Raw genomic sequence first — 25,050 nt, 5'->3', positions numbered from 1 at the left:
TACCCTTGGGTTTATCTTTCAGCTTCACTTTGGAGTCTTTTAGCAGATAGCTGCATTGTTTCTTGGGGTAATCTCTCGTCTTATTTTATTTTATTTTTTATGAATGAGAAGATTGTATCGCATCAAATGAAAAGAGTACAAAGTTAAAGTAACAACACCTAATAGCAAAACTGGAACACCAGTGAACACCAAAACTAACTCAAATACAAGGGAAAGGAACTAAGAAGAAGAGGATTTAAGATCATTTTAAGAAATTCCCCATACACAACAAAAAACTCTGTATTGGACAGAAATAGTAAAATAGCCGTTCCCTTCAATTCTCCTTCATTTCTCTGTATTGGACAGAAATAGTGAATGGATATTTTCTTCAACATAAATTCTACCACCATTTCTCTGCTGCCAAATGTGATATACAGCAGACTATAAGGCTAGGCGGAATACATTGGATCTAAGGCTCTTACCCTTGGCATTTCTTTCACCCCAAGTCATGATCTCATCATCTTGGGGTAATCTCTCTAACTACAAAATCAATTTTCTAGCCAAAATTATATAAACTCTCATAACCAATGAACAGTTAGCGTTGTTAATCTCTGTGATGGCTTCCCCTGACCGATTTTACTGGTTTCTATTAATATATATCCTACAAACCATTTTTTTTTCCCTATAATATAGTGTTTTTGATAAATTAAAGAGTGCTGTTAATTTGTCCATTTAGGTCCATCTGGGCGTCTTGTTGCGCATACGTTGATATCCAATGAATTTGCCCACCTGTCGAGAGAGACCATTGACTTAGCCAAGAGAGAGAAAAACCAATTGGCTTAAAAAAATGAAATAAAACTAAAATAATCAGGGTTGGTATATCAAATAGAATGTACATTATTGGGTATGTGTGTGGCGGAAATGTACATGTCATTTCTCTTTTCTGTGCATGTAAATTAAAACTATATGCCATTTTTTTAGGTCCATGTAAATTCTAAACTGAAGGCCCGATGTTACATGTTGTTCTTAAAGTGCATATCGTTCTTGTTTTAGGTCCATCAGAATAGTTTTTTCTTTTTAATATTTAGTTTCTGTTTATGATCCATGTAAGTTGCTGTTTTTAATTTAGGTCCCCATAAATAACATGCTGTTTTGGTTTAAAATGAGCTTCGTTTTGTTCTTAAAGTTGTCTTTCTAATTTTTGAAAAAGTTAATTTCGTGGTGGTGAAAACGAATGATTTTTATTTTTATTTTTTTCTCTTCTGGGAATAAGAAATGCTGGTACCCACCGGGGGTCCAATTTGTTCTTGTAAAGGTTAACATAGATAATCTCAGAGGTAGATATACTTGGTTGGAGATGACGTTGAGGTATTCTTTTTATTTTTTAAATTCTACCCTTTTCCCCCTTCTTGAAGTCAAGCTCTCACTTTTTCAACCGAGACAGAGTGAGTAAATTGAGAAAATAAGTTGACCTAGAAGTCTTTAATACTGGGTGGGTAAGTTTGAAGATTGAATATATGGTCACCTATGTTTGAACAACATAATGAGTGTTTGGATTCACGTTTTGAGCTGTGTTTCATGTTGTTTTTTTTTTTTTTTCTTGATTCACGCGCAACAGCTTTTAGGAGACAATATACTGTTTGTGCACTGTTCATCAGAAAAAATATTAAAAATTGGTCCCACAGCATTATTTACACATTTAAAAATTATTTTGTTACAGTGTTTTCAATTTTTAGTTTAAGCAAAAATAATTTGTATCCAAACGGACCCATATTGTAATATGTCTATCGTTCACGTCGCTCTCACTTTTTTTTTTTCGTTGGCACTCCCAAATTTGTCTTCTATGGATTGAAATTACTAAATCAACTTTTTTTTCTTCTTTTAATAAAAAGAAATTTGTGGCCCCTTTTCTTAAAAAGAATGATGACACAATTTATATGTAATGTGAATGGAATTTGGCGCTACCTTTCTTTTCTTGTAATATCAATTAATGGAGCGGATACAAATTGTCTTGGGATAGTGGAAGTTTTAATACCTATTTGTTGCGAGTATTCCCTCTTCTTAAGAAAACCAAGTATGATTGTATGTGTGTACACACGTGCGCGATATGCGCACATGCTCTCTTTTTATTAGGATGGCTACAAATGAGTGTATCTTCTTTTATTTGAATGATGTATAGTTGTTAGTTAGTATACACACGACTTTTTAAGAGGCTTAGTCATGTATTGTATTTCTAACTTAAGCCACAATTTTGCAATTGGTTTCTCCATTGTTTTGAAACTTGAATTATTGAAAAAAACTAAAAAATGAAGAGGTTTAAAATTTTTGAGGTTAAACTGGAGTTCAACCGACGTCAAACCGGGACAAAATAAAAATGATTAATTCAATTATATTTAATAAACTTAATATTTTGTAACTTAAAAACTCAAGAAGCTGACTTGTCTCAATGGTTAGTGTGCAAGTGTCAGACTATTTCTTGAATGAGGGGCCAAGGTCTGACTTCCCATGCTTGAATTTTATCCAAAAATACAGACTATCCTGAATCGCTTGCCAAAAAATGGGCTAGACCTTCGATTCTTGGTTGAACAGGTCGATCTAGTTCAGTTTTGAAAACTATGGCAATCTCCTCTACAACCTCTTTTAAAACTTCATCTGTTAGAGACAACTGAATTACACTCTGCTAGCTCATTCCAAGAAATCTTCCTTTTCATCATCTTTTGCTAGCAAAACATCCTTGATGTTTCAGTGCTTTCAATAATTCTTTTTGCATTAACAAAACACGCATTTTAACACACCACAAATTGAAATTATTTTTCTCTTAAAAATTTTTTATCTCAAATTTTGTTGTGGACAAAATTTTTATCGTCTTCCTTAAAAACCTTACATAACCAAATAGATCTTATAGCTATTGGAACATTCAGTTTCTTGAACAAAGAACTCAAAAAAAAATTGAAATAACCCCTCAATCCAAACAAAGAACACTGGTACCAAGTTGTTGAGATAGTGGAAGTTTTGATACCAATTTGGTGTGAGTGTATCCAATAATAGTAGGCTGTAAAAATAGAAAAAGCAATCACATAACGAACAAAAATATTAATATGATTTGGCCTTAGGTCTACATTCATAGGCAGAGAGAAAATTTCACTAAAAAAAATAGGAAAATTACAAAATTAATACAAAAGTACTCTCATAAAGCCCAAACCTAAAATACGTTCAAAGAGCTCTCCCTCGCTAGGAATATAAACAGGATAATTTTCTGTTTGCTATACAATTGCATGGCTTGAACTCACTGTCCTCATAAAAACCTATAACAAAGGTGAATATATATAAATATATATTTATATTTATATTTATATATATAATTGGAATCCTATTAATAATATGACTTAGTCAACTAATTGGAATCCTTATTATTGTAACAATTTTAACAGGCTTTCCAAAGCTTATTATTGTAAAAAAAAAAAAAATAGAGTGACAAAATTATCCTTCATTTCTCATATTCCATATTAATTTTAGAAGTAATCAAATATATATTCTCCCCTACACCAAAAATTAATTTGTGTTTTCATTTAATGATAAAAAGTTGAAACTCTAACACACACACACACACACACACATATAATTTTTCTTCCGCGTCCCTTATATTTTTAATTTTATTATTATTATGGTCATCTTTTTATTTATTTTTTTTTGAGAGAAAGTTTCAACCTATAACATCCGCTTCTGATGATAGTTCTTTTTCATCAGTCTAAGACATCAATCAGTTTTTGATGTAGGTGGGGATTGAACTTCATATCTCTATTTCAATCATCAAAGATTTTACCAGTTAAGTTAGCTGGACTCTCATCACTTATCCCTTAAAAAGAAAAATGTTTTCTCTAACCATTTTGTCTTTGTCATGAAACTGCATGATAAAAATCTAAACATTTTCTGACAAGTCTACATGAAAAAATTAACATAAATAAATTAGTGATACAAATTTAATAATCATAAATAAATAAATGAAATGGTGGGCAACTTAAAAAAAAGTATTAAAAAAAAAAATCGTAGTGTGAAAGAAGGATACGAGTTTGACCCCCAAAAAAAAATGTTAGGTAAGCTAAGGGATAAAATGACAAGGAAAAAAAGACAGATTTCTTTTAGCCTTACTTTTGTAAACAAAGATAAAGCGATGAGTATTAAAAAATAAAAAATAAAAGAAAAGAAAAGCAAAGGAGAGTAATTATGAAATTCTACGGCATAGAAATTTACATCAATAAAATAAAAAAAAAGCAAAAAAAAAACAAAGCACCTAATACAAAAGTATGATATAAATTCAAAAAGTCATATACTTTTAATTGGTGCTCTTAGGACAATGTTAATAAATTATTTTATGAAAATTTTTACACTACTTTCATATATGGGAATATAAAAAATAGCTAAAAAATTAATTATTTTTTATTTTCTCATAAAAAATTTCTTAAAATATTTTCTAAATTAATACCTTTAATCAGGCCATTCGTTAACTAGCACCTAATACAAAAGTATGATATAAATTCAAAAAGTCATGTATTTTTAATAGGTGCTCTTAGAACAATGTTAATAAACTATTTTAAGAAATTTTTTACACTGCTTTCATATATGGGAATATAAAAAGCCATTAAAAAATTAATTATTTATTCTTTTCTCATAAAAAATTTCTAAAAATATTTCCTAAATCAATGCCCTTAATTAGGGTATTCATTAGCTTTTCCCTTTTTATATTAGGTGGCTTGTTTTTTATTTATTTATTAATGTGGAATGCTATATTCTAGGAGTAGATAATAATTTTTCAACAAAGTGATAAGAAAGAGGAGGACTACTGAAGTGGTCTTTCTAACCAATGAAACAATCCCACACATATAAATGTGTGGGTTAACTTCCTAATCAGCACAAGAAGTAAAAAAAAAAAAAAAAAAAAAATATCACCGAGTGACGTCATATTTGCATAAGTGACAATGTTTTATTGGTTGGAAGAACTATTTTAGCAGTCCTTCGGTAGAACTAATAATTTCCTGAGAAAAAGAGATTGTGTATGGGTTTTTGAAATAATAAATGTGGCTATTCCGTTAATAAAAATTTAGAATATTTCTTTACTTTATTTTATAAGAATACTTGTTTGTTCTTTTATTTTTTTTTTTTCATAGATAGTTTTTTTTGGGGGGGGGGGGGGGTTGATTTGAACTTTTGATATCTCTTTTAGAAACATCAAAATGTGCCAATTGAACTATACAATTCTTGGCAATATTTCTATACTTTTAAAACTAGAACTAAATATGATATGTAAATTTTTCTATAAAATTTTTTTTGATATGTAAATGGTAATTTTGTTATACTCGTTTTTCTCTACAATAATAAGTTTAAGGGCAAAGCCAAAAGTTTTTTTAAAAAAAAAAAAATTGGAAGGAAGAAGGAAATTGTTCTTGGATTAGGTAATCCCAATAATCAAATTAAAGGAATGTTATTAAAGAGAATTTGTTACCTTCCGGGATCATGCCATTTCTCATAAAACAAAGTATTTATATTAAAAGCAGCAACATGAGAGTGTCATAGTGCCAGATTCCAAGAAATCCTAAAGCTTAAAAGAAATAGAGAGAGGTGAGGAAGGTATTAAAAACCGGGACCCAAATTTGGTAGGGAACAAGACCATGTGCATGTTGATGGGGCTTGCATTCATGGCCATTAATTTGTGGAATTTGTATTACCAGTTGGGACACACATATTTAATTTTTTGAATGTAGACTGTTGATTGAAATGTGGGTGGAATTCTTTAAGCTCAGATGGTACGAACTATGGTAGTTGCCATAGGTGGATGTTATATTGTTTTAATTTTAGGATCATAATTGAAGATTACGGGATCACTAATAACATTTAATTTAGGTCAAAGAAAGTGGTACTACCCATTTCAATTATCAAGTTTATATTGTCCATCGAATTCTTTACCCATTTCTCTCACCTCTCTCTATTTCTTTTAAGCTTTAGGGATTTCTTGGATCTGGCACTATGACACTCTCATGTGCTGCTTTTAATATAAATACTTTGTTTTATGAGAAATGGCATGATCCCGGAAGGTAACAAATTCTCTTTAATAACATTCCTTTAATTTGATTATTGGGATTACCTAATCCAAGAACAATTTCCTTCTTCCTTCCAATTTTTTTTTTTTTAAAAAAACTTTTGGCTTTGCCCTTAAACTTATTATTGTAGAGAAAAACGAGTATAACAAAATTACCATTTACATATCAAAAAAAATTTTATAGAAAAATTTACATATCATATTTAGTTCTAGTTTTAAAAGTATAGAAATATTGCCAAGAATTGTATAGTTCAATTGGCACATTTTGATGTTTCTAAAAGAGATATCAAAAGTTCAAATCACCCCCCCCCCCCCCCAAAAAAAACTATCTATGAAAAAAATAAAAATAAAAGAACAAACAAGTATTCTTATAAAATAAAGTAAAGAAATATTCTAAATTTTTATTAACGGAATAGCCACATTTATTATTTCAAAAACCCATACACAATCTCTTTTTCTCAGGAAATTATTAGTTCTACCGAAGGACTGCTAAAATAGTTCTTCCAACCAATAAAACATTGTCACTTATGCAAATATGACGTCACTCGGTGATATTTTTTTTTTTTTTTTTTTTTTACTTCTTGTGCTGATTAGGAAGTTAACCCACACATTTATATGTGTGGGATTGTTTCATTGGTTAGAAAGACCACTTCAGTAGTCCTCCTCTTTCTTATCACTTTGTTGAAAAATTATTATCTACTCCTAGAATATAGCATTCCACATTAATAAATAAATAAAAAACAAGCCACCTAATATAAAAAGGGAAAAGCTAATGAATACCCTAATTAAGGGCATTGATTTAGGAAATATTTTTAGAAATTTTTTATGAGAAAAGAATAAATAATTAATTTTTTAATGGCTTTTTATATTCCCATATATGAAAGCAGTGTAAAAAATTTCTTAAAATAGTTTATTAACATTGTTCTAAGAGCACCTATTAAAAATACATGACTTTTTGAATTTATATCATACTTTTGTATTAGGTGCTAGTTAACGAATGGCCTGATTAAAGGTATTAATTTAGAAAATATTTTAAGAAATTTTTTATGAGAAAATAAAAAATAATTAATTTTTTAGCTATTTTTTATATTCCCATATATGAAAGTAGTGTAAAAATTTTCATAAAATAATTTATTAACATTGTCCTAAGAGCACCAATTAAAAGTATATGACTTTTTGAATTTATATCATACTTTTGTATTAGGTGCTTTGTTTTTTTTTTGCTTTTTTTTTATTTTATTGATGTAAATTTCTATGCCGTAGAATTTCATAATTACTCTCCTTTGCTTTTCTTTTCTTTTATTTTTTATTTTTTAATACTCATCGCTTTATCTTTGTTTACAAAAGTAAGGCTAAAAGAAATCTGTCTTTTTTTCCTTGTCATTTTATCCCTTAGCTTACCTAACATTTTTTTTTGGGGGTCAAACTCGTATCCTTCTTTCACACTACGATTTTTTTTTTTAATACTTTTTTTTAAGTTGCCCACCATTTCATTTATTTATTTATGATTATTAAATTTGTATCACTAATTTATTTATGTTAATTTTTTCATGTAGACTTGTCAGAAAATGTTTAGATTTTTATCATGCAGTTTCATGACAAAGACAAAATGGTTAGAGAAAACATTTTTCTTTTTAAGGGATAAGTGATGAGAGTCCAGCTAACTTAACTGGTAAAATCTTTGATGATTGAAATAGAGATATGAAGTTCAATCCCCACCTACATCAAAAACTGATTGATGTCTTAGACTGATGAAAAAGAACTATCATCAGAAGCGGATGTTATAGGTTGAAACTTTCTCTCAAAAAAAAATAAATAAAAAGATGACCATAATAATAATAAAATTAAAAATATAAGGGACGCGGAAGAAAAATTATATGTGTGTGTGTGTGTGTGTGTGTTAGAGTTTCAACTTTTTATCATTAAATGAAAACACAAATTAATTTTTGGTGTAGGGGAGAATATATATTTGATTACTTCTAAAATTAATATGGAATATGAGAAATGAAGGATAATTTTGTCACTCTATTTTTTTTTTTTTTACAATAATAAGCTTTGGAAAGCCTGTTAAAATTGTTACAATAATAAGGATTCCAATTAGTTGACTAAGTCATATTATTAATAGGATTCCAATTATATATATAAATATAAATATAAATATATATTTATATATATTCACCTTTGTTATAGGTTTTTATGAGGACAGTGAGTTCAAGCCATGCAATTGTATAGCAAACAGAAAATTATCCTGTTTATATTCCTAGCGAGGGAGAGCTCTTTGAACGTATTTTAGGTTTGGGCTTTATGAGAGTACTTTTGTATTAATTTTGTAATTTTCCTATTTTTTTTAGTGAAATTTTCTCTCTGCCTATGAATGTAGACCTAAGGCCAAATCATATTAATATTTTTGTTCGTTATGTGATTGCTTTTTCTATTTTTACAGCCTACTATTATTGGATACACTCACACCAAATTGGTATCAAAACTTCCACTATCTCAACAACTTGGTACCAGTGTTCTTTGTTTGGATTGAGGGGTTATTTCAATTTTTTTTTGAGTTCTTTGTTCAAGAAACTGAATGTTCCAATAGCTATAAGATCTATTTGGTTATGTAAGGTTTTTAAGGAAGACGATAAAAATTTTGTCCACAACAAAATTTGAGATAAAAAATTTTTAAGAGAAAAATAATTTCAATTTGTGGTGTGTTAAAATGCGTGTTTTGTTAATGCAAAAAGAATTATTGAAAGCACTGAAACATCAAGGATGTTTTGCTAGCAAAAGATGATGAAAAGGAAGATTTCTTGGAATGAGCTAGCAGAGTGTAATTCAGTTGTCTCTAACAGATGAAGTTTTAAAAGAGGTTGTAGAGGAGATTGCCATAGTTTTCAAAACTGAACTAGATCGACCTGTTCAACCAAGAATCGAAGGTCTAGCCCATTTTTTGGCAAGCGATTCAGGATAGTCTGTATTTTTGGATAAAATTCAAGCATGGGAAGTCAGACCTTGGCCCCTCATTCAAGAAATAGTCTGACACTTGCACACTAACCATTGAGACAAGTCAGCTTCTTGAGTTTTTAAGTTACAAAATATTAAGTTTATTAAATATAATTGAATTAATCATTTTTATTTTGTCCCGGTTTGACGTCGGTTGAACTCCAGTTTAACCTCAAAAATTTTAAACCTCTTCATTTTTTAGTTTTTTTCAATAATTCAAGTTTCAAAACAATGGAGAAACCAATTGCAAAATTGTGGCTTAAGTTAGAAATACAATACATGACTAAGCCTCTTAAAAAGTCGTGTGTATACTAACTAACAACTATACATCATTCAAATAAAAGAAGATACACTCATTTGTAGCCATCCTAATAAAAAGAGAGCATGTGCGCATATCGCGCACGTGTGTACACACATACAATCATACTTGGTTTTCTTAAGAAGAGGGAATACTCGCAACAAATAGGTATTAAAACTTCCACTATCCCAAGACAATTTGTATCCGCTCCATTAATTGATATTACAAGAAAAGAAAGGTAGCGCCAAATTCCATTCACATTACATATAAATTGTGTCATCATTCTTTTTAAGAAAAGGGGCCACAAATTTCTTTTTATTAAAAGAAGAAAAAAAAGTTGATTTAGTAATTTCAATCCATAGAAGACAAATTTGGGAGTGCCAACGAAAAAAAAAAAGTGAGAGCGACGTGAACGATAGACATATTACAATATGGGTCCGTTTGGATACAAATTATTTTTGCTTAAACTAAAAATTGAAAACACTGTAACAAAATAATTTTTAAATGTGTAAATAATGCTGTGGGACCAATTTTTAATATTTTTTCTGATGAACAGTGCACAAACAGTATATTGTCTCCTAAAAGCTGTTGCGCGTGAATCAAGAAAAAAAAAAAAAAACAACATGAAACACAGCTCAAAACGTGAATCCAAACACTCATTATGTTGTTCAAACATAGGTGACCATATATTCAATCTTCAAACTTACCCACCCAGTATTAAAGACTTCTAGGTCAACTTATTTTCTCAATTTACTCACTCTGTCTCGGTTGAAAAAGTGAGAGCTTGACTTCAAGAAGGGGGAAAAGGGTAGAATTTAAAAAATAAAAAGAATACCTCAACGTCATCTCCAACCAAGTATATCTACCTCTGAGATTATCTATGTTAACCTTTACAAGAACAAATTGGACCCCCGGTGGGTACCAGCATTTCTTATTCCCAGAAGAGAAAAAAATAAAAATAAAAATCATTCGTTTTCACCACCACGAAATTAACTTTTTCAAAAATTAGAAAGACAACTTTAAGAACAAAACGAAGCTCATTTTAAACCAAAACAGCATGTTATTTATGGGGACCTAAATTAAAAACAGCAACTTACATGGATCATAAACAGAAACTAAATATTAAAAAGAAAAAACTATTCTGATGGACCTAAAACAAGAACGATATGCACTTTAAGAACAACATGTAACATCGGGCCTTCAGTTTAGAATTTACATGGACCTAAAAAAATGGCATATAGTTTTAATTTACATGCACAGAAAAGAGAAATGACATGTACATTTCCGCCACACACATACCCAATAATGTACATTCTATTTGATATACCAACCCTGATTATTTTAGTTTTATTTCATTTTTTTAAGCCAATTGGTTTTTCTCTCTCTTGGCTAAGTCAATGGTCTCTCTCGACAGGTGGGCAAATTCATTGGATATCAACGTATGCGCAACAAGACGCCCAGATGGACCTAAATGGACAAATTAACAGCACTCTTTAATTTATCAAAAACACTATATTATAGGGAAAAAAAAATGGTTTGTAGGATATATATTAATAGAAACCAGTAAAATCGGTCAGGGGAAGCCATCACAGAGATTAACAACGCTAACTGTTCATTGGTTATGAGAGTTTATATAATTTTGGCTAGAAAATTGATTTTGTAGTTAGAGAGATTACCCCAAGATGATGAGATCATGACTTGGGGTGAAAGAAATGCCAAGGGTAAGAGCCTTAGATCCAATGTATTCCGCCTAGCCTTATAGTCTGCTGTATATCACATTTGGCAGCAGAGAAATGGTGGTAGAATTTATGTTGAAGAAAATATCCATTCACTATTTCTGTCCAATACAGAGAAATGAAGGAGAATTGAAGGGAACGGCTATTTTACTATTTCTGTCCAATACAGAGTTTTTTGTTGTGTATGGGGAATTTCTTAAAATGATCTTAAATCCTCTTCTTCTTAGTTCCTTTCCCTTGTATTTGAGTTAGTTTTGGTGTTCACTGGTGTTCCAGTTTTGCTATTAGGTGTTGTTACTTTAACTTTGTACTCTTTTCATTTGATGCGATACAATCTTCTCATTCATAAAAAATAAAATAAAATAAGACGAGAGATTACCCCAAGAAACAATGCAGCTATCTGCTAAAAGACTCCAAAGTGAAGCTGAAAGATAAACCCAAGGGTACATTACGTTGAAAGCCAAATTATATGTCATGAACTTAAAATTTGCAACAAGCAACTTGTTCAAACCTATGGAGGCCAAACACAAACATGCTTGCGGGAACAAATTCAGGATTACTAATTTAACCAACCCTTTTTTTTTTCAGTTAAAAGCACCAATTAGCCAAACTTGTATTAATGGTTATTTTTAGGAAGTAAAATTTTTTATTTAAAAAAAAAATGCTTTTTTTAGTCAAAATTTTTTTTGGAAAAGCCATGCCGTCCTTTAATTTTGGATGAACACGTCGATCCCTGCACGACCACCACAGTTTAATACCAAGAACTCATCTAAGTTGTATGCGCCCATACCACGTACCAAATTTGTTTATATACATACGTACAAAAAAACAAACAATTTTTTGCATCCTTTAATTAAATTTTTTTGGATAAGCACCTGCAAAGAGTAGCTACTAAATCAATTTAATCAGTTAATTCTAGTTAAACGCTTGCTCTGACAATCTTGAACAATCTATTTTTGCCGAACTGCCTTTTTGCCTGTGTATGAGCAGTGAGTATCCCACATAAGAGTAGCAATCTTGAACAATAATTTTAAGACTAGTCCATTCTGACATTTTCAATTCTTGAATCTAAGCATTTTTTTTATTGGTTAGTTACACAACGGGCTTGAGTCCATAACCTCACCCTGTCATTCTTATGAGAGAAGTGCCATTTGAGCCCGAGCTCTCATTAGATCTAAGCATTTGAATAAAATTTCCAATTAATAAAGCTTGATAGTCAAGCCCCCAAGCAACTTTGCTGCATTACCACCAAAAGATTGTACCAAAAAAAACTGGCAAGCATGTTTTAGATTAAGAATTCAAAGGAACTGACTTGCATAAGGTGTGGTATACCGGTTTCATATAATGTAAGAGCAACTTTACCATTACAGCAAGCGGCAGCTAGCAAAACTAAAATAGAAAGGATCTCCAATCAGTACACATCTTCATTATGTATTACCAATAATATATACATATACAAGATTCACTAAAGATTCAGAAAAATTAACAGTGCAGACAGTAGATCTAAAATTAGGATTACCTGTCTACTCATTGTATTTGATTCTGGGGCTGTGAAAAGAAATCTTTGGCATTATGTGCTACTTCTGCTTCAACTATTGCTTCCAACACAATGTCTGATCCTTTCACACTTTCTGCCACCACATCCACAGGGTAATTGTTTGAATATAAATATAAAATATTTGACATGCAAATGAGAAACTCCTTGCAAATTCTATTCAGGAAAAAAAAATGCATGCCCAATGATCTTCGTAAAAAAGTGTAAGCAGTTGATGCAAATGCCAGAACAAATGTTTACAGAAATAGTTAAAGATGCAGACACTAATATGCTAAAGGTGAAAATGTTCACAGGAAATGACTCATAAATTTTCCTATGACTTTCTTTTTTAGTTAAAAAAATAAGCAATTAAAAAGCTTCCTCCATCCCAATTTTATGTATTGGTTTGCAAAGACAAGGTGAGAGAAATGGGTAAAGAATTCGATGGACAATATAAACTTGATAATTGAAATGGGTAGTACCACTTTCTTTGACCTAAATTAAATGTTATTAGTGATCCCGTAATCTTCAATTATGATCCTAAAATTAAAACAATATAACATCCACCTATGGCAACTACCATAGTTCGTACCATCTGAGCTTAAAGAATTCCACCCACATTTCAATCAACAGTCTACATTCAAAAAATTAAATATGTGTGTCCCAACTGGTAATACAAATTCCACAAATTAATGGCCATGAATGCAAGCCCCATCAACATGCACATGGTCTTGTTCCCTACCAAATTTGGGTCCCGGTTTTTAATACCTTCCTCACCTAAAAACAATAATAACTCCTCTCAATAAATTAATGAATAGAAATGAAAATAAGGGATATGAAGAATCTTTTCATGAAAATAATCAAATATAAGAAGCATTAAAATTGAAGGAATAAAACATACAAACAACTAGGACAGCAGGGACAGCAACAAACAACATCAAAATAGGTGATTATTAAACAAACCATTAGCAATAAACAAGGCAGACAATCGGGCTAAGTTTATTGCTTCTTGTCTATTACAAATGTCCAGATCCTTTGATATCTATATACGATCAAATTAAAAAAAAAAAAAAAAAACAAACAAACAAACACAATCAAAAGAACATGCACCCTGCTCGATCGATCCGACTCGTGCGAAAGTGCCTTCACGCATAAGTCCTCATGGATGCAGGAGTTGGCTAAGCTAAGCATAGTTCAGCTACGGTTCTTGCACTTCTCCATGGCTCTTGGTGCTGAAAGTTAAACCAAATTTACATTAATTATAGTCTTACATATAAAAATTTACAAAAATATAAATAGTTAAACTAGACCAAATAATGTATTTTTGAATATATATACCAAGACCAATAGCTTCTGATCCTTTCATTATGCGTAAGCGCTTGCATGAATCAACAAACATCCTGTATGAAATCAAATAAGAGTTAGTACTAATAGTTGTAATTTCACTTGATCTTTAAAAAATTTTCTAAGTAATAAGAATTTTGAACGTTAATTCTCCATTTCTCCATATATTATGCTGGCAAGCTTATGTGTTATATTTCCATATATATTCTGTATTAGTTATTTGATTATCCATGTGATTTGGCTTAGGGTTTCTTTTAGAGGGATGAAGTACTTACTCCCATGGAACATCGCCCACAAGCATCCAATCACCATCCTTATCTTCATAGGTTGGCACATATTCAGAGCTGTTGAGAAGATCCATTAACTTGCTCTCATTCATGAAATCAATCATTCCTTGGGCCCCATAATTGCCTTTAATTTAAACAAACATAAAAACAATATAAATTACTTATACATAAAATATCAAACCAACAATAAAGTGATAAAAAGCTAGCTTGTAATATGCAATCAATCATATCATTTCAAGTTCCACTTGCTCTAACATATGTTCTTTTCCAGATCTACACAAGGTGAAAAGACAACAAAATAGAACTTTTTAATTAACTTACTACTAATTATTATAATATAATTTGCAAATAATCAATCTGTTCCATGAAATACAAAATAAGACCTACCTGAATGGGAGCTTGTTATTTTTATTTTATATTAATGATGTTGGGGTCAAGATCTCTCATACACATGGATATCTATTGGAAACTGTTAATATCTCTTCAAAATATTTTTTCTTTCTTTTGGACCAATGATTGTTACTCATGGAACTTGAAAAATCATATAATCCTCCTACCAAAAAAAAAAAAAAATAATAATAATAATCATATAATCCATGAATTTTTATAGTCTTGTTTTCTACCTAAAAAAAATAAAATAAAAAATTATGTTATCTATATTTCTCCTATAGGCAACAATTAATAGACTCACCCATGGTAAAGGAACTGAACATCTTGGCCAAGGCATCAGATAGTTCTTGGTAGCTCTTGTACATTTTCAAGTCCACCTTACGAAGATATGGTGCACCATCCATGCAAACCTTCACAAAGGCTGCACCAGCACTGCTTGCTTTCTCTCCCTCCTCACTTGTATTCTTCTGAGCCATCATATTCTTCCTGTACGACCTAACTGGTGGCCATCCCACAACTTGTGCCCTGAAATCCATAATTACCCTTTGAAATTCTTCCTCCTTCTTTAACAAAACTATAAATCAAACCCTAAAAGCTGTATTTTTTGGTATTGATGAGTATTGCCAAAAATAAACATGAAAGTAAAAATAAAGAAGTTGATAACGTTGACCATAAAATAAGCAGCTTTTTTATCCAATAGAAATGTGTCCTAAAAATTTCTAAAAGATAAAATGTGTTAATACATCTCTAATACTATCAACTATAACAGTACAATAATAATAGTATTTGGGCATGATAGCCTAACCCCATATAGCATATTTAAAGTGACTAGAATTTCTATTGAAAAAAAATCAGAGATAGAGTTGATAGCTTACTTGGCTGGTGGCTTTGCCGGGTTTTTCTCCTTTGAAACAATATTCTTGTTGCTATCTTCCTTGGACTGAAGGTTAAGTTTCAGATCAACAGTCTCGGAGAAGCCTCTTTTTCCGGTAGCTTTGAGAGTCTCAGGCTCAGCAGTTCCACCACCACCACCACCACCAGGCAATCCAAGACACAGCTCAGTCTCCTTAAAGTTCAAATCACGCTCAGTGCCTAGCACGTTCGTCATTTTCCGGCTAACTTCCATGAGAAAGTCCGGTTGTGGACACAAAACAAGAAAAATTAACAAGTAACTTAGAATCAAATAGCTACTATATGATATTTGGGTTAGACTAATTGCTTTCCTATAATTTGTTTCTTCTTAAGAGGCTTTAGCTTCTTCTTCTTGTACTTCTATTATTATGCGTTGCTTAGGCTCTTAGCTATAGAGAGAGAGAGAGAGAGAGAGAGACCCCAATAATATAACTGCGTGGAAGTTTGTGTCTGTGGCTGCATGTGTACGTCATGTCCAGCATCTGATGTCTTGTGTGCTGACACGTGGAGATAATTGGGACGTTGATCTTCCAGGATTTAACTGTCTTTGATGTCATATGATTTTGCCGACGTGCATGATTGATTGATTGGGTTTGGAGCTAGTGGCTGTGGGATTCCCTCCAAATATGCCCTAATCCATTTCCACAGTCAACTGTCACATACATGTTTGGCCTAAGGAAGTATTTTCACTTTTCAGCTGAGAACAAACATAAATACCAATTTAATTTTGAATTTCTTTGATATATTTACGTGTGTGATTTGAGCGCATGTAAGGATTGAGTTCAATGCATGGGATCCATTCAAATAATGTCATGGGTCAATTATTGAACATGTCATTATTTGGATGAATTCAATGCAATTCAACACTGCATCCAATCCAAATCCAAAATCTCAAGTTAACTTCTTAAGAAATATGAAATACCAAAATTTAAAGAGAAATGATATATTTATGATGTTTTCACAACATTTTTACAATAAATTATAAGTGACAGATTGTTATTGGTAGACAAAAAAGTAATTTCAGTAGTAGATTTAAATTTGAACTAATTACAACTTACTGCATATAATTTTTTATGAAAGTATTATGAAAATGTTGTAAATGTGACACTTCTCAAATTTAAAAACTCATTCATAATATATGTAACACTTGCCTTTTTGGGAAATTATTTTGCTTTTAAATTTTATAAAAAAGGTTATGTAGAAATAATCATGTCCTTATACCACCTAGTTATAGTATTCCGTAATATATTTTTAAAATGTTTTTATATTTTATGGTTTTTTTCTTTTCTATATTTGAATTTTATAGGTTTGATTTTTTTGGGTTTGAATTTTCTTGGTTTATTCATCGTGTTCATCCATGTTCATCTAAGAATCAGCTAAAATGAAAAAAAAAAAAAAGGTTTATTAGATTTTAGGATTTATTTTCATTTTTAAAAGTTTTTTGTTTATTTAATTACGTGGTATAATTAAAATTATGTGACATGATTTAATTGAACCAAGTAACACATGTGGTAGGCTTAGGTGTCACTTAACATCAACATGGACATTAACGAAGGGGCTTTCAATCAAAATGAACCCCTAACATTAGGGAAGCAAATTAAAATTTTTAAATGTTAGGGGGCAAAGTCAAAATGACCCCAAATCATACTAGCCACTCACTCAAGAGCTCAACTCGGATTAAACAAAGTATAGTAAATATGGGTTTGCTTAGAGCTGACAAAATCGTATCCTAATTTGTTGATTCACTCAAACCCGTAGGATAAAATTGGGTATATATAGCGAATTTTTTGGGACAACACATGGAAAAAGGGTCAGTCTGAACCAGACCCGCTAAAATAGCGGGTAGGGTAAACCTGTCAAGTGGATTGAACCATTTATTATGAAGAGAAAAAAAAAAAAAAAATCTTTTTCCCTTAATTTGTTTTTAATTTTGTTAGTTTCAAATTCTCAATTTTTTTTTTTCTTTTTGGTTCTCATTTTCTTTGTTTCTTTTTTCTTCACTCTTCTCAAACTTTTTCTTTTCTCTAAGTTCGGTGAGGGTAGATAACTCTACTAGCATCATAAGTCATCTTTACCGCTTTGGTCTTAGTCTAGGGGTGTGCATGGGTTAGGTTGGGTCGGGTTGAAGGAATTTTTCGACTCAACCCACCATGGTGGATTAAAAAAAATCCAACCTAACCCAACCCATCATAGGGGTGCAACCCAACTCACATGGATCGGGTTGGGTCAGGTTGAATTCATGGGTTGGATGATTTTTTTATTTATTACTACAATTATTAAATTGATTAGAAAAAAAATATATCCCACCTGCCATCTGAATTGATAAACAAAATATACATAAACTAGTATTCAAACTCAGTTATAAACAAAATATATCCAACTAAGTTGATAAACAAAATATATATGAACCAGTATCCCAACTCAGTTACAAACAAATAGGAGTGGAGTGGGAGAGTGGGAGTGGAAGGCAATAGAGAGAGAAATAAGATTGTTAGGGTTTGTGAGGTAATTAGGTTTTATATATATAGGAGGAGCCGAATAGGGGAAAAATTAAATAAAAAAATTTATTAATTATATAATATATTTTTAAATATATATAATTTAAATTTTAAATATATAAGTGAGTTGGGTCGAGTTAGGCGGGTTTGTGATTGTTATAACCTGAACCCAACCCGACCTACTGTAAAAAAAATTTTAATAACCCAACTTAACTTACCAACTCCTAAAAATTGACCCAACCTACCGGGTTGGGTTGAGTCAAGTCAGTTTTGGCGGATTGGTGGGTTTGCTGCACATCCCTAGGTCTCATACTTTGCTTTGCAACTATTGATTTATTAAACTCCGGATCTCCCTCTGTCAAGACTGCCACCTACTTACCATCGTCTTGTTGTTACATTCAGTAGTCAAGCTTTAATTATTTATGTTCAAAATACTCTTAATTCAATATTTTGTCAATTTGTTTCTACTCACCCTTATTGTTCTTTCTTTTTTAATTTATTTTCTAAATTTGCTAACAAAGGGAAAGAAGATTTTATGTAAAGGAAAAAATAGCAAGAAGTTTCAATCACTCATTTATTTATTTTCAATTTTTCTATCAAATTTTCTCTAGTGACCTATATTGCATAAAAATCACTATAAATTGTTATGTAAATTCACTATAATAATAAATAAATAAACATTAAATATGAGAAATGGAAATAACATAAAAAGAAACTGAATAATACTTCTGAATATTATTAATTTGAAGATAAGAAATACAAAATACTATTTGGATTGAAGCGCAACATTGACACCTCCTCCCTTTACCTTCTTTTTGCGTACGTATCTAGTCCAATATCTAAATCAATTTATATTAGCCCACTAATTATCACAATTAAAAATAATAAAATAATCTCTCTCCTTTTCAATGTGGGATTAAACATTTTCATTAATTTCTCATCTTCTATATTAACTCTCACATCTTTACATTTATATAGTCCTATAAATCCATTTTAATTAATTAATATTAAAATGCTCCAACAATAAGCGTACTCAATGTTGATATTTGGTCAATGGCATCTAATTTTTCTTTTATTATTTTGTTAAATTATTAGATTAGGACATTTTGGAAAGAAAACTTAAGAATTTATATTTTTATTTCAGAGTATTTTCATTTTTTTTTTCTATCTTATTTTGTATTAAAAGAAAGATAAAAGATTAAAAAAAAAAAGTTCAAGTGTATTATTTAATTATTTCTTTTTATATAAAAAAAATGATCATATTGGACTGATTTGACCTGCCAAAGATCGTATGTTTTACATCACATTTTAATTATACTAATTTCTAACTTGAACCCATTCGGGTCGAACTTGAACAAGACTAACCCGACCTGTTTGTCACGTCTAGGTTTGCCATTCTTTGCTTTGCTCTCACATTTTCATGTGACTCACGCATGCCATTCCCACTAAGTGCTGCAACAATTTACCTAGCCAGTTTAATAGGGTGTCATGTGTGATAAAATCTTTGAACATGGCCTACTATATACATGTGATAAAATCTTTAATTGAACATGGCCTACAATATATATGTGAGCAATGTTGTTGTACACATAACTAATCCCACATGAAATGTTGTCTGCAGCAAAGAAAAACCAGCATCATTCCCCATCAGTTTCAGAACCTTTTTTTTAATTTAAAAAAAAAAAAAAAAAAAACTCTTTCTGATGATCTTCACATATTTAGCAAATCGCTTATAAACGTTTTTTTTTTCTTGCAGTGCACCATGTTCCTTTCCGCCGCTTCCTTTTACTTTTGTATCAATTAATTGGGTGTGGGGAGGAGCATATATCACCAAGCACGACGTAGCCGTTTATTATTATTATTATATCATTGACAAATAATAGTTTTTTTTTTTTAATTTTTTTATTATAATATTATTTATTTATAGTAAGGTGCTTCTAGGAACCTTCTAGGTATATAAATCTATAAGCACATGGATGAATAATTCGTAACATGTTCGGGGGTAACTCAATTTATATATTTCTAAATAAAATAAGCTACGAATATAAGCACATGAGACGGTTTGTTTCATTAAACAATTAAAAAAGCTTTGAAATTGATTGAAATATTCAACCACCATACCTTGCCTCCTTTTACCATTACAGCTTTGGTCTAGGTTTAACATTAAGAACTTTTCTTTCCTCAAAAATAAATATAATATTAATATATGTTTTTTTTTTTTTTCTCATGGCAAGCAAACCCAATAATAGTCTATTGGGAATACACGTATAAGTGAAGTTCCACATTAAATAATTAAAAATAACAAGAATAAGAGATTAATATAACATAATTGTGTCCAAAATTATAATCTTAATCTTTTGGATTAGATCCAGTGTGTCCTTATATGTTAGATATAAGGATTGGTAACATGGGGCGTGCTACTACTCAACCCCACATCTAATGCAAGTATGTGTGATGGGGGCAACAAAGCTTTCCTGCCACTATACCACACCCCTTGGGTGGTAATTTAAAAAAAAAAAAAATTGTGATTTAGTGAGTGTTTGGATCCACGTTTTGAGATGCGTTTCATGTTTGCGTTTTCCTTTTTATTTATTTATTTTTTAATTCACGCGCAATAGCTTTTAGAAGACAGTACAGTGCACTGTTCATCAGAAAAAAAAAATATTAAAAATGGGTCTCATGACACTATTCACATATTTAAAAATTATTTTGTTACAATGTTTTCAGTTTTCAATTTTAGCAAAAATAAATTGTATCTAAACGGACCTTAGAGTAATTAACATCATTTTCACTACTTTTATTATATATATATATATATATATATATATATTTATATCAATTAAAACCATTCTATATTAATAATAGTGAGAGATGTGTACCTGACCTTATTGGTCTATACAACATCGCAGCCTAACAAGCATTTCATGTTAGATTTTATCAAGATAAGAGCAACTGCATTAGCTCATGCAAACTTTCTATCTATTTTGTACAATTTTTTTTTTTTCTATCTTCTATACCCATTTTTACAAAACATCCATATTACTCTATCTATTCTACACATCTATTCAATAAAATATTAATTCTTTTACAATTTTTTATTATTTCCTTACCCACTGGCCACTACCTCTCTCTCTCTCACAAACCTAACACTACCAAAAAATACTAAAATATTAAATGCACGGGCTACCGTAACCATCAAGTTATGCATAATTTTACACCTACTAATATGGGTGTTTTTTACTTAAAATGTGTAAAATGGACTATTTTTATATTTTGTAAGATTACGCACGATTTGCGGTTGTTATAACTGTACACGCACAGTAGTGCTGAAAATTCCCCTGAACATCAATCGGTAGCAAGTCGCAAAATATGATTCATTCAAAAACTTTTAGGGCATATGGTCATGACTAAAAGACAGGTCACATCCCAAAAGAAGGAAACATCCCTAACCCTAGCTGTGCCCTTGCCTTGTCAACGTCCCTCTGCAAACCCAGTCTGGGTTGTTTCTTTCTAACCTACCTCTCTATCATCTACGATAATTATCCCATGGTCTCAGATCCTCACAACTCCCAAACCACATATTTATTATATTCTTCTTCTTATTATTAGAATAGTGACAAATGGATTTTTTTATTATTTATAAGTGACCATAGGGTTCGACTTAGGAAGAAAACACATACCCTTTTTCATCTTTTGTGCCTGGTGGAGTCAGAATCATATATATAAGAATACAAGGAACTATTTTTAGCTTTGAAATCCCAAACACCTCCTTTTTTTTTTTTTTTGATAGTGAAACACCTCCTAATCCAATAGTTAAGATTGTGACTCACACACTTCAGATAACTTTTACAATGCAGTGACTCAAGTTCAATGGATTTTTTAGGTGGTCCTTCTAATCTCATAGCTAACGCCAGCACTAACGTAGGGACAAAAGATCAGGTCAATCCAGGTGGTCCTTTTGATTGATTTTTTTGATAACCAAGTTTCATGGCATAGAACCCAACACAACACTAGCTAGTACTGTACATGAATCGTTGTACACATTGATTTATAGGAATAACGTCCATGCTCCACCCCTTGTGTTGTTAGTAATTACAGTTGCCACAGTAAGTTATATCAATTTATTTTCATTTTCATTTTCATCAGTTTATTTGGTTTATTTTTGTTAGAGGTATATTATGTAGAATTATAATCATTATGTCAAGAATCTTGTAATTCAACTTACATTTTTTGATGTTTTTAACAAAAACGTCTAAAGATCAAATTTCCTCTCTCTTATCGTAATTATCAAATTATATAAATAAAATAATCATTTTAAAAAAGTAAAGTTTTTTAAGTGGGCATTTAGATGAAGACTTTACTATAATTTGTTTGATTTGTTTATTTGCTGAAAGTTTATTAAAATATAGTTGTAATTTGTTCTTAAAAAATAACTTTAAAGAGTTGTATACAGATAAACTAATAATTTCAAAGAAAAAAACTTCTGTCAAGCAAACATTTAAGAAATAAACTGAATAAGCTAGCTACTCTAGCATAAGAACAGTGAAATCTTACTCCTACCATAAGACCAACTTGAGAAAGAAATTTTCTTCAAACCAGTTTGAAAAAAAAAAAAAAAGAGAGAGAGAGAATAATATCAGGACACACTCAAATTTACAACAGACTTAAATGTCACATTGTAATTGGTGCACCTAATTTTTTTTCCAGCAAGTACTTGTGTTAATCTAATATGTAAGTGCTGAAACCCAATCACAAGTTGACATCTAAGTATGTTGTAAAATTAGGTATGAGTTTGGTGCGTCCTTACTCAGTGGGTGGATTGAAAAAAAAAAAAAAAAAAGATCAAATCCACACATGCTAATTACACAACATATTTGATAGTTATGTAATTAATTTAAATAACTTAATAAGTTATATAAACAAAATCGCACATAATGAGTTGAATGAAATTCTTCCAACAGGTTTGGACTTAGGAAGAAAATTTTGTCCTTACATTAATGTCAATAGATACCCAGTACTCTAAAGACACCGTCAAAATTTTTAAGGTGCTTATTAGAACAGTTTCTCTTTTGTTCTTGCTCTGTGATCTATCATGTCAATGGGGGAGATCCATAATTGATTCCATTTGATACTATTGCAAAGGAGACATACCAAATTCACATTACCCATTAGTTAATTGACCATTATCATCACTAATCTTGTTTATTATATATGTTGGTCCTACAAAAGAAATATATGAGAATCTTCCCCACAATAAAAATATTCGAAATGTTGGTAGAACTTGGGACATTGGATACCATTGTGGGGCTGACCAGGGCACTCTTTGCTTGGAATATTGTCTAGTCAAAAATTTATAATTAGCCTGACCAGGACCAGGATGCTCTTCTTTCATTATTATTCTTCTAACGCGGTTTTAATTTGTATTAATCCCTAATTAAAATTTTGTAGTTAGTTTTTAATATAAAAAGATATATATTTTTTGAAAATAATATAAAAAGATATTAAAGTCAACAAACTTTGTTTTTCTGAGCTGAAGTCATCGATCGATGATGAAGTTTCAGATATAATCTGGGAGAGTGATTTTAGAAATATACGATTTGCCGAATTGCATCTGTTTAACTGAATCGAAGAGGATATCAAATCTTTTAGCGGCTTGTGGGGGACAAAAAGAATCACTAGCTTTTTAGAAAGAAATTTGATGAATCAACTTACAACTCCACAAAAGTTCTATACTAAACACTATAATATAAATTACATCTTTAAATTTAGTATGATTTTGATTTTATTTTTTATATAAAAACATTTTTTATTTAGTCCTAAGTCCTAACGTTTGAGATCATTAGCAATTCCTAAGTCCTAACGTTTGAGATCATTAGCAATTCCTTGTTTCAGTCTATTCCTTTTAATGACATGGATATGGTCATTAAATGTAATTTTTTTTTCTTTTTCTTAGAGATAATTAGATCATACTGCTAACCCCGCAACTCGAACTTTTTTTCCCCTGAACTCCCAAACACTTTATACATGAAAATGTGTCAATTCAGCTATAAGGTCTTTGGCATTAAATGTAAATGTTGGTTTACTCAAAATAACTTTATCATACTAACCACATTGTTACATTTAAAATGAAAAAAAAAAGGATATTGTGTATTTTGAACATGTCTCAATTTTTTCCACTATTATCAGTGATCGATGCTCAAACTCCCCAATTCTCAGACACACTGTCTACCATCATACATTGGCAATCATCACCCTAAGTCTTGGCCAACACTCTACGTCACTAATAGCCTACAACCAAACAAGAATCACTTCACTCAAATCCATTGAAAATAGTGTGCAAAGTTAGAGTTGTAACTTGTGAATGAATCAAGTCATTTGTAAAATAGATTGGGCTTTACTCAACAAAAACACTCATTTATATTTGTTTGTTTATAAACAAGCCAAGTTTGAGTCTTCATTTTAAACTTATTTAATAAACAAGCCAGGTCTAAGCAAAAAAAAAAAAAAAAAAAAAAAAAAAATGAAATGTTTATGAACAAGTTCGTGAATAATAGGACTTGATAAAAAATAATTTGAGCCTAGACTCATTTAAGGGCTTGGTAATAAACTTAATATGAGCTTAACAAATAAATATATATCTTATTAAAGTTTTAATTAATTGGGAGTTAGAATCACGTATCCAAACCAAATGGGCTTGATAAGATTAATATGGGTTTGATAACGTAATTGTGTAGGATCTCAAGCTCAAGCTTTGTTTGACTAATGAATCAAGCCAAGATAAGCTGAGCTCAAACTTTTGTACTTTTTGATGAACTCGAGTTCGAACATTAATCTTAGGCTTGGTTTGAACTTGAGCCGAGTTTGAATATTTTAATTTTCTCCTTGTACTTGCCCTAATTATATTTTAAAAATTAAAAAATATTTTTTGTAGTATTTTATAGTTTTTTCTTTATAAGGCATATATATGTACTTTGGCCTTCAAAG

The 25,050-nt window shown here is 30.7% G+C and overlaps 1 protein-coding gene and 1 long non-coding RNA gene across 2 annotated transcripts; both read right to left on the bottom strand.

The window, feature by feature from the left end:
* Positions 1–12,118: 12,118 nt before the first annotated feature.
* Positions 12,119–13,040, bottom strand: LOC115950666. The gene is made up of 2 exons (XR_004083095.1): positions 12,621–13,040; positions 12,119–12,490 (listed from the first exon to the last, which is right to left on the bottom strand). It is a non-coding gene; the product is annotated as an uncharacterized LOC115950666 (long non-coding RNA).
* A 518-nt stretch (positions 13,041–13,558) lies between these two features.
* LOC115950611 (auxin-responsive protein IAA14-like) lies at positions 13,559–15,970 on the bottom strand. Its single transcript, XM_031067819.1, has 5 exons — positions 15,532–15,970; positions 14,958–15,181; positions 14,255–14,390; positions 13,974–14,035; positions 13,559–13,867 (listed from the first exon to the last, which is right to left on the bottom strand). The coding sequence occupies exons 1-5, from the start codon at positions 15,780–15,782 to the stop codon at positions 13,830–13,832; spliced, it is 711 nt and encodes a 236-aa protein (XP_030923679.1). The 5' UTR covers positions 15,783–15,970; the 3' UTR covers positions 13,559–13,829.
* Between the last annotated feature and the right edge of the window lie 9,080 nt (positions 15,971–25,050).

The sequence above is a fragment of the Quercus lobata genome, chromosome 6, assembly GCF_001633185.2.
Source record: "Quercus lobata isolate SW786 chromosome 6, ValleyOak3.0 Primary Assembly, whole genome shotgun sequence".
NCBI classification, from domain to species: Eukaryota; Viridiplantae; Streptophyta; class Magnoliopsida; order Fagales; family Fagaceae; genus Quercus; species Quercus lobata.
This window is presented reverse-complemented; position numbering and strand designations above follow the sequence as displayed.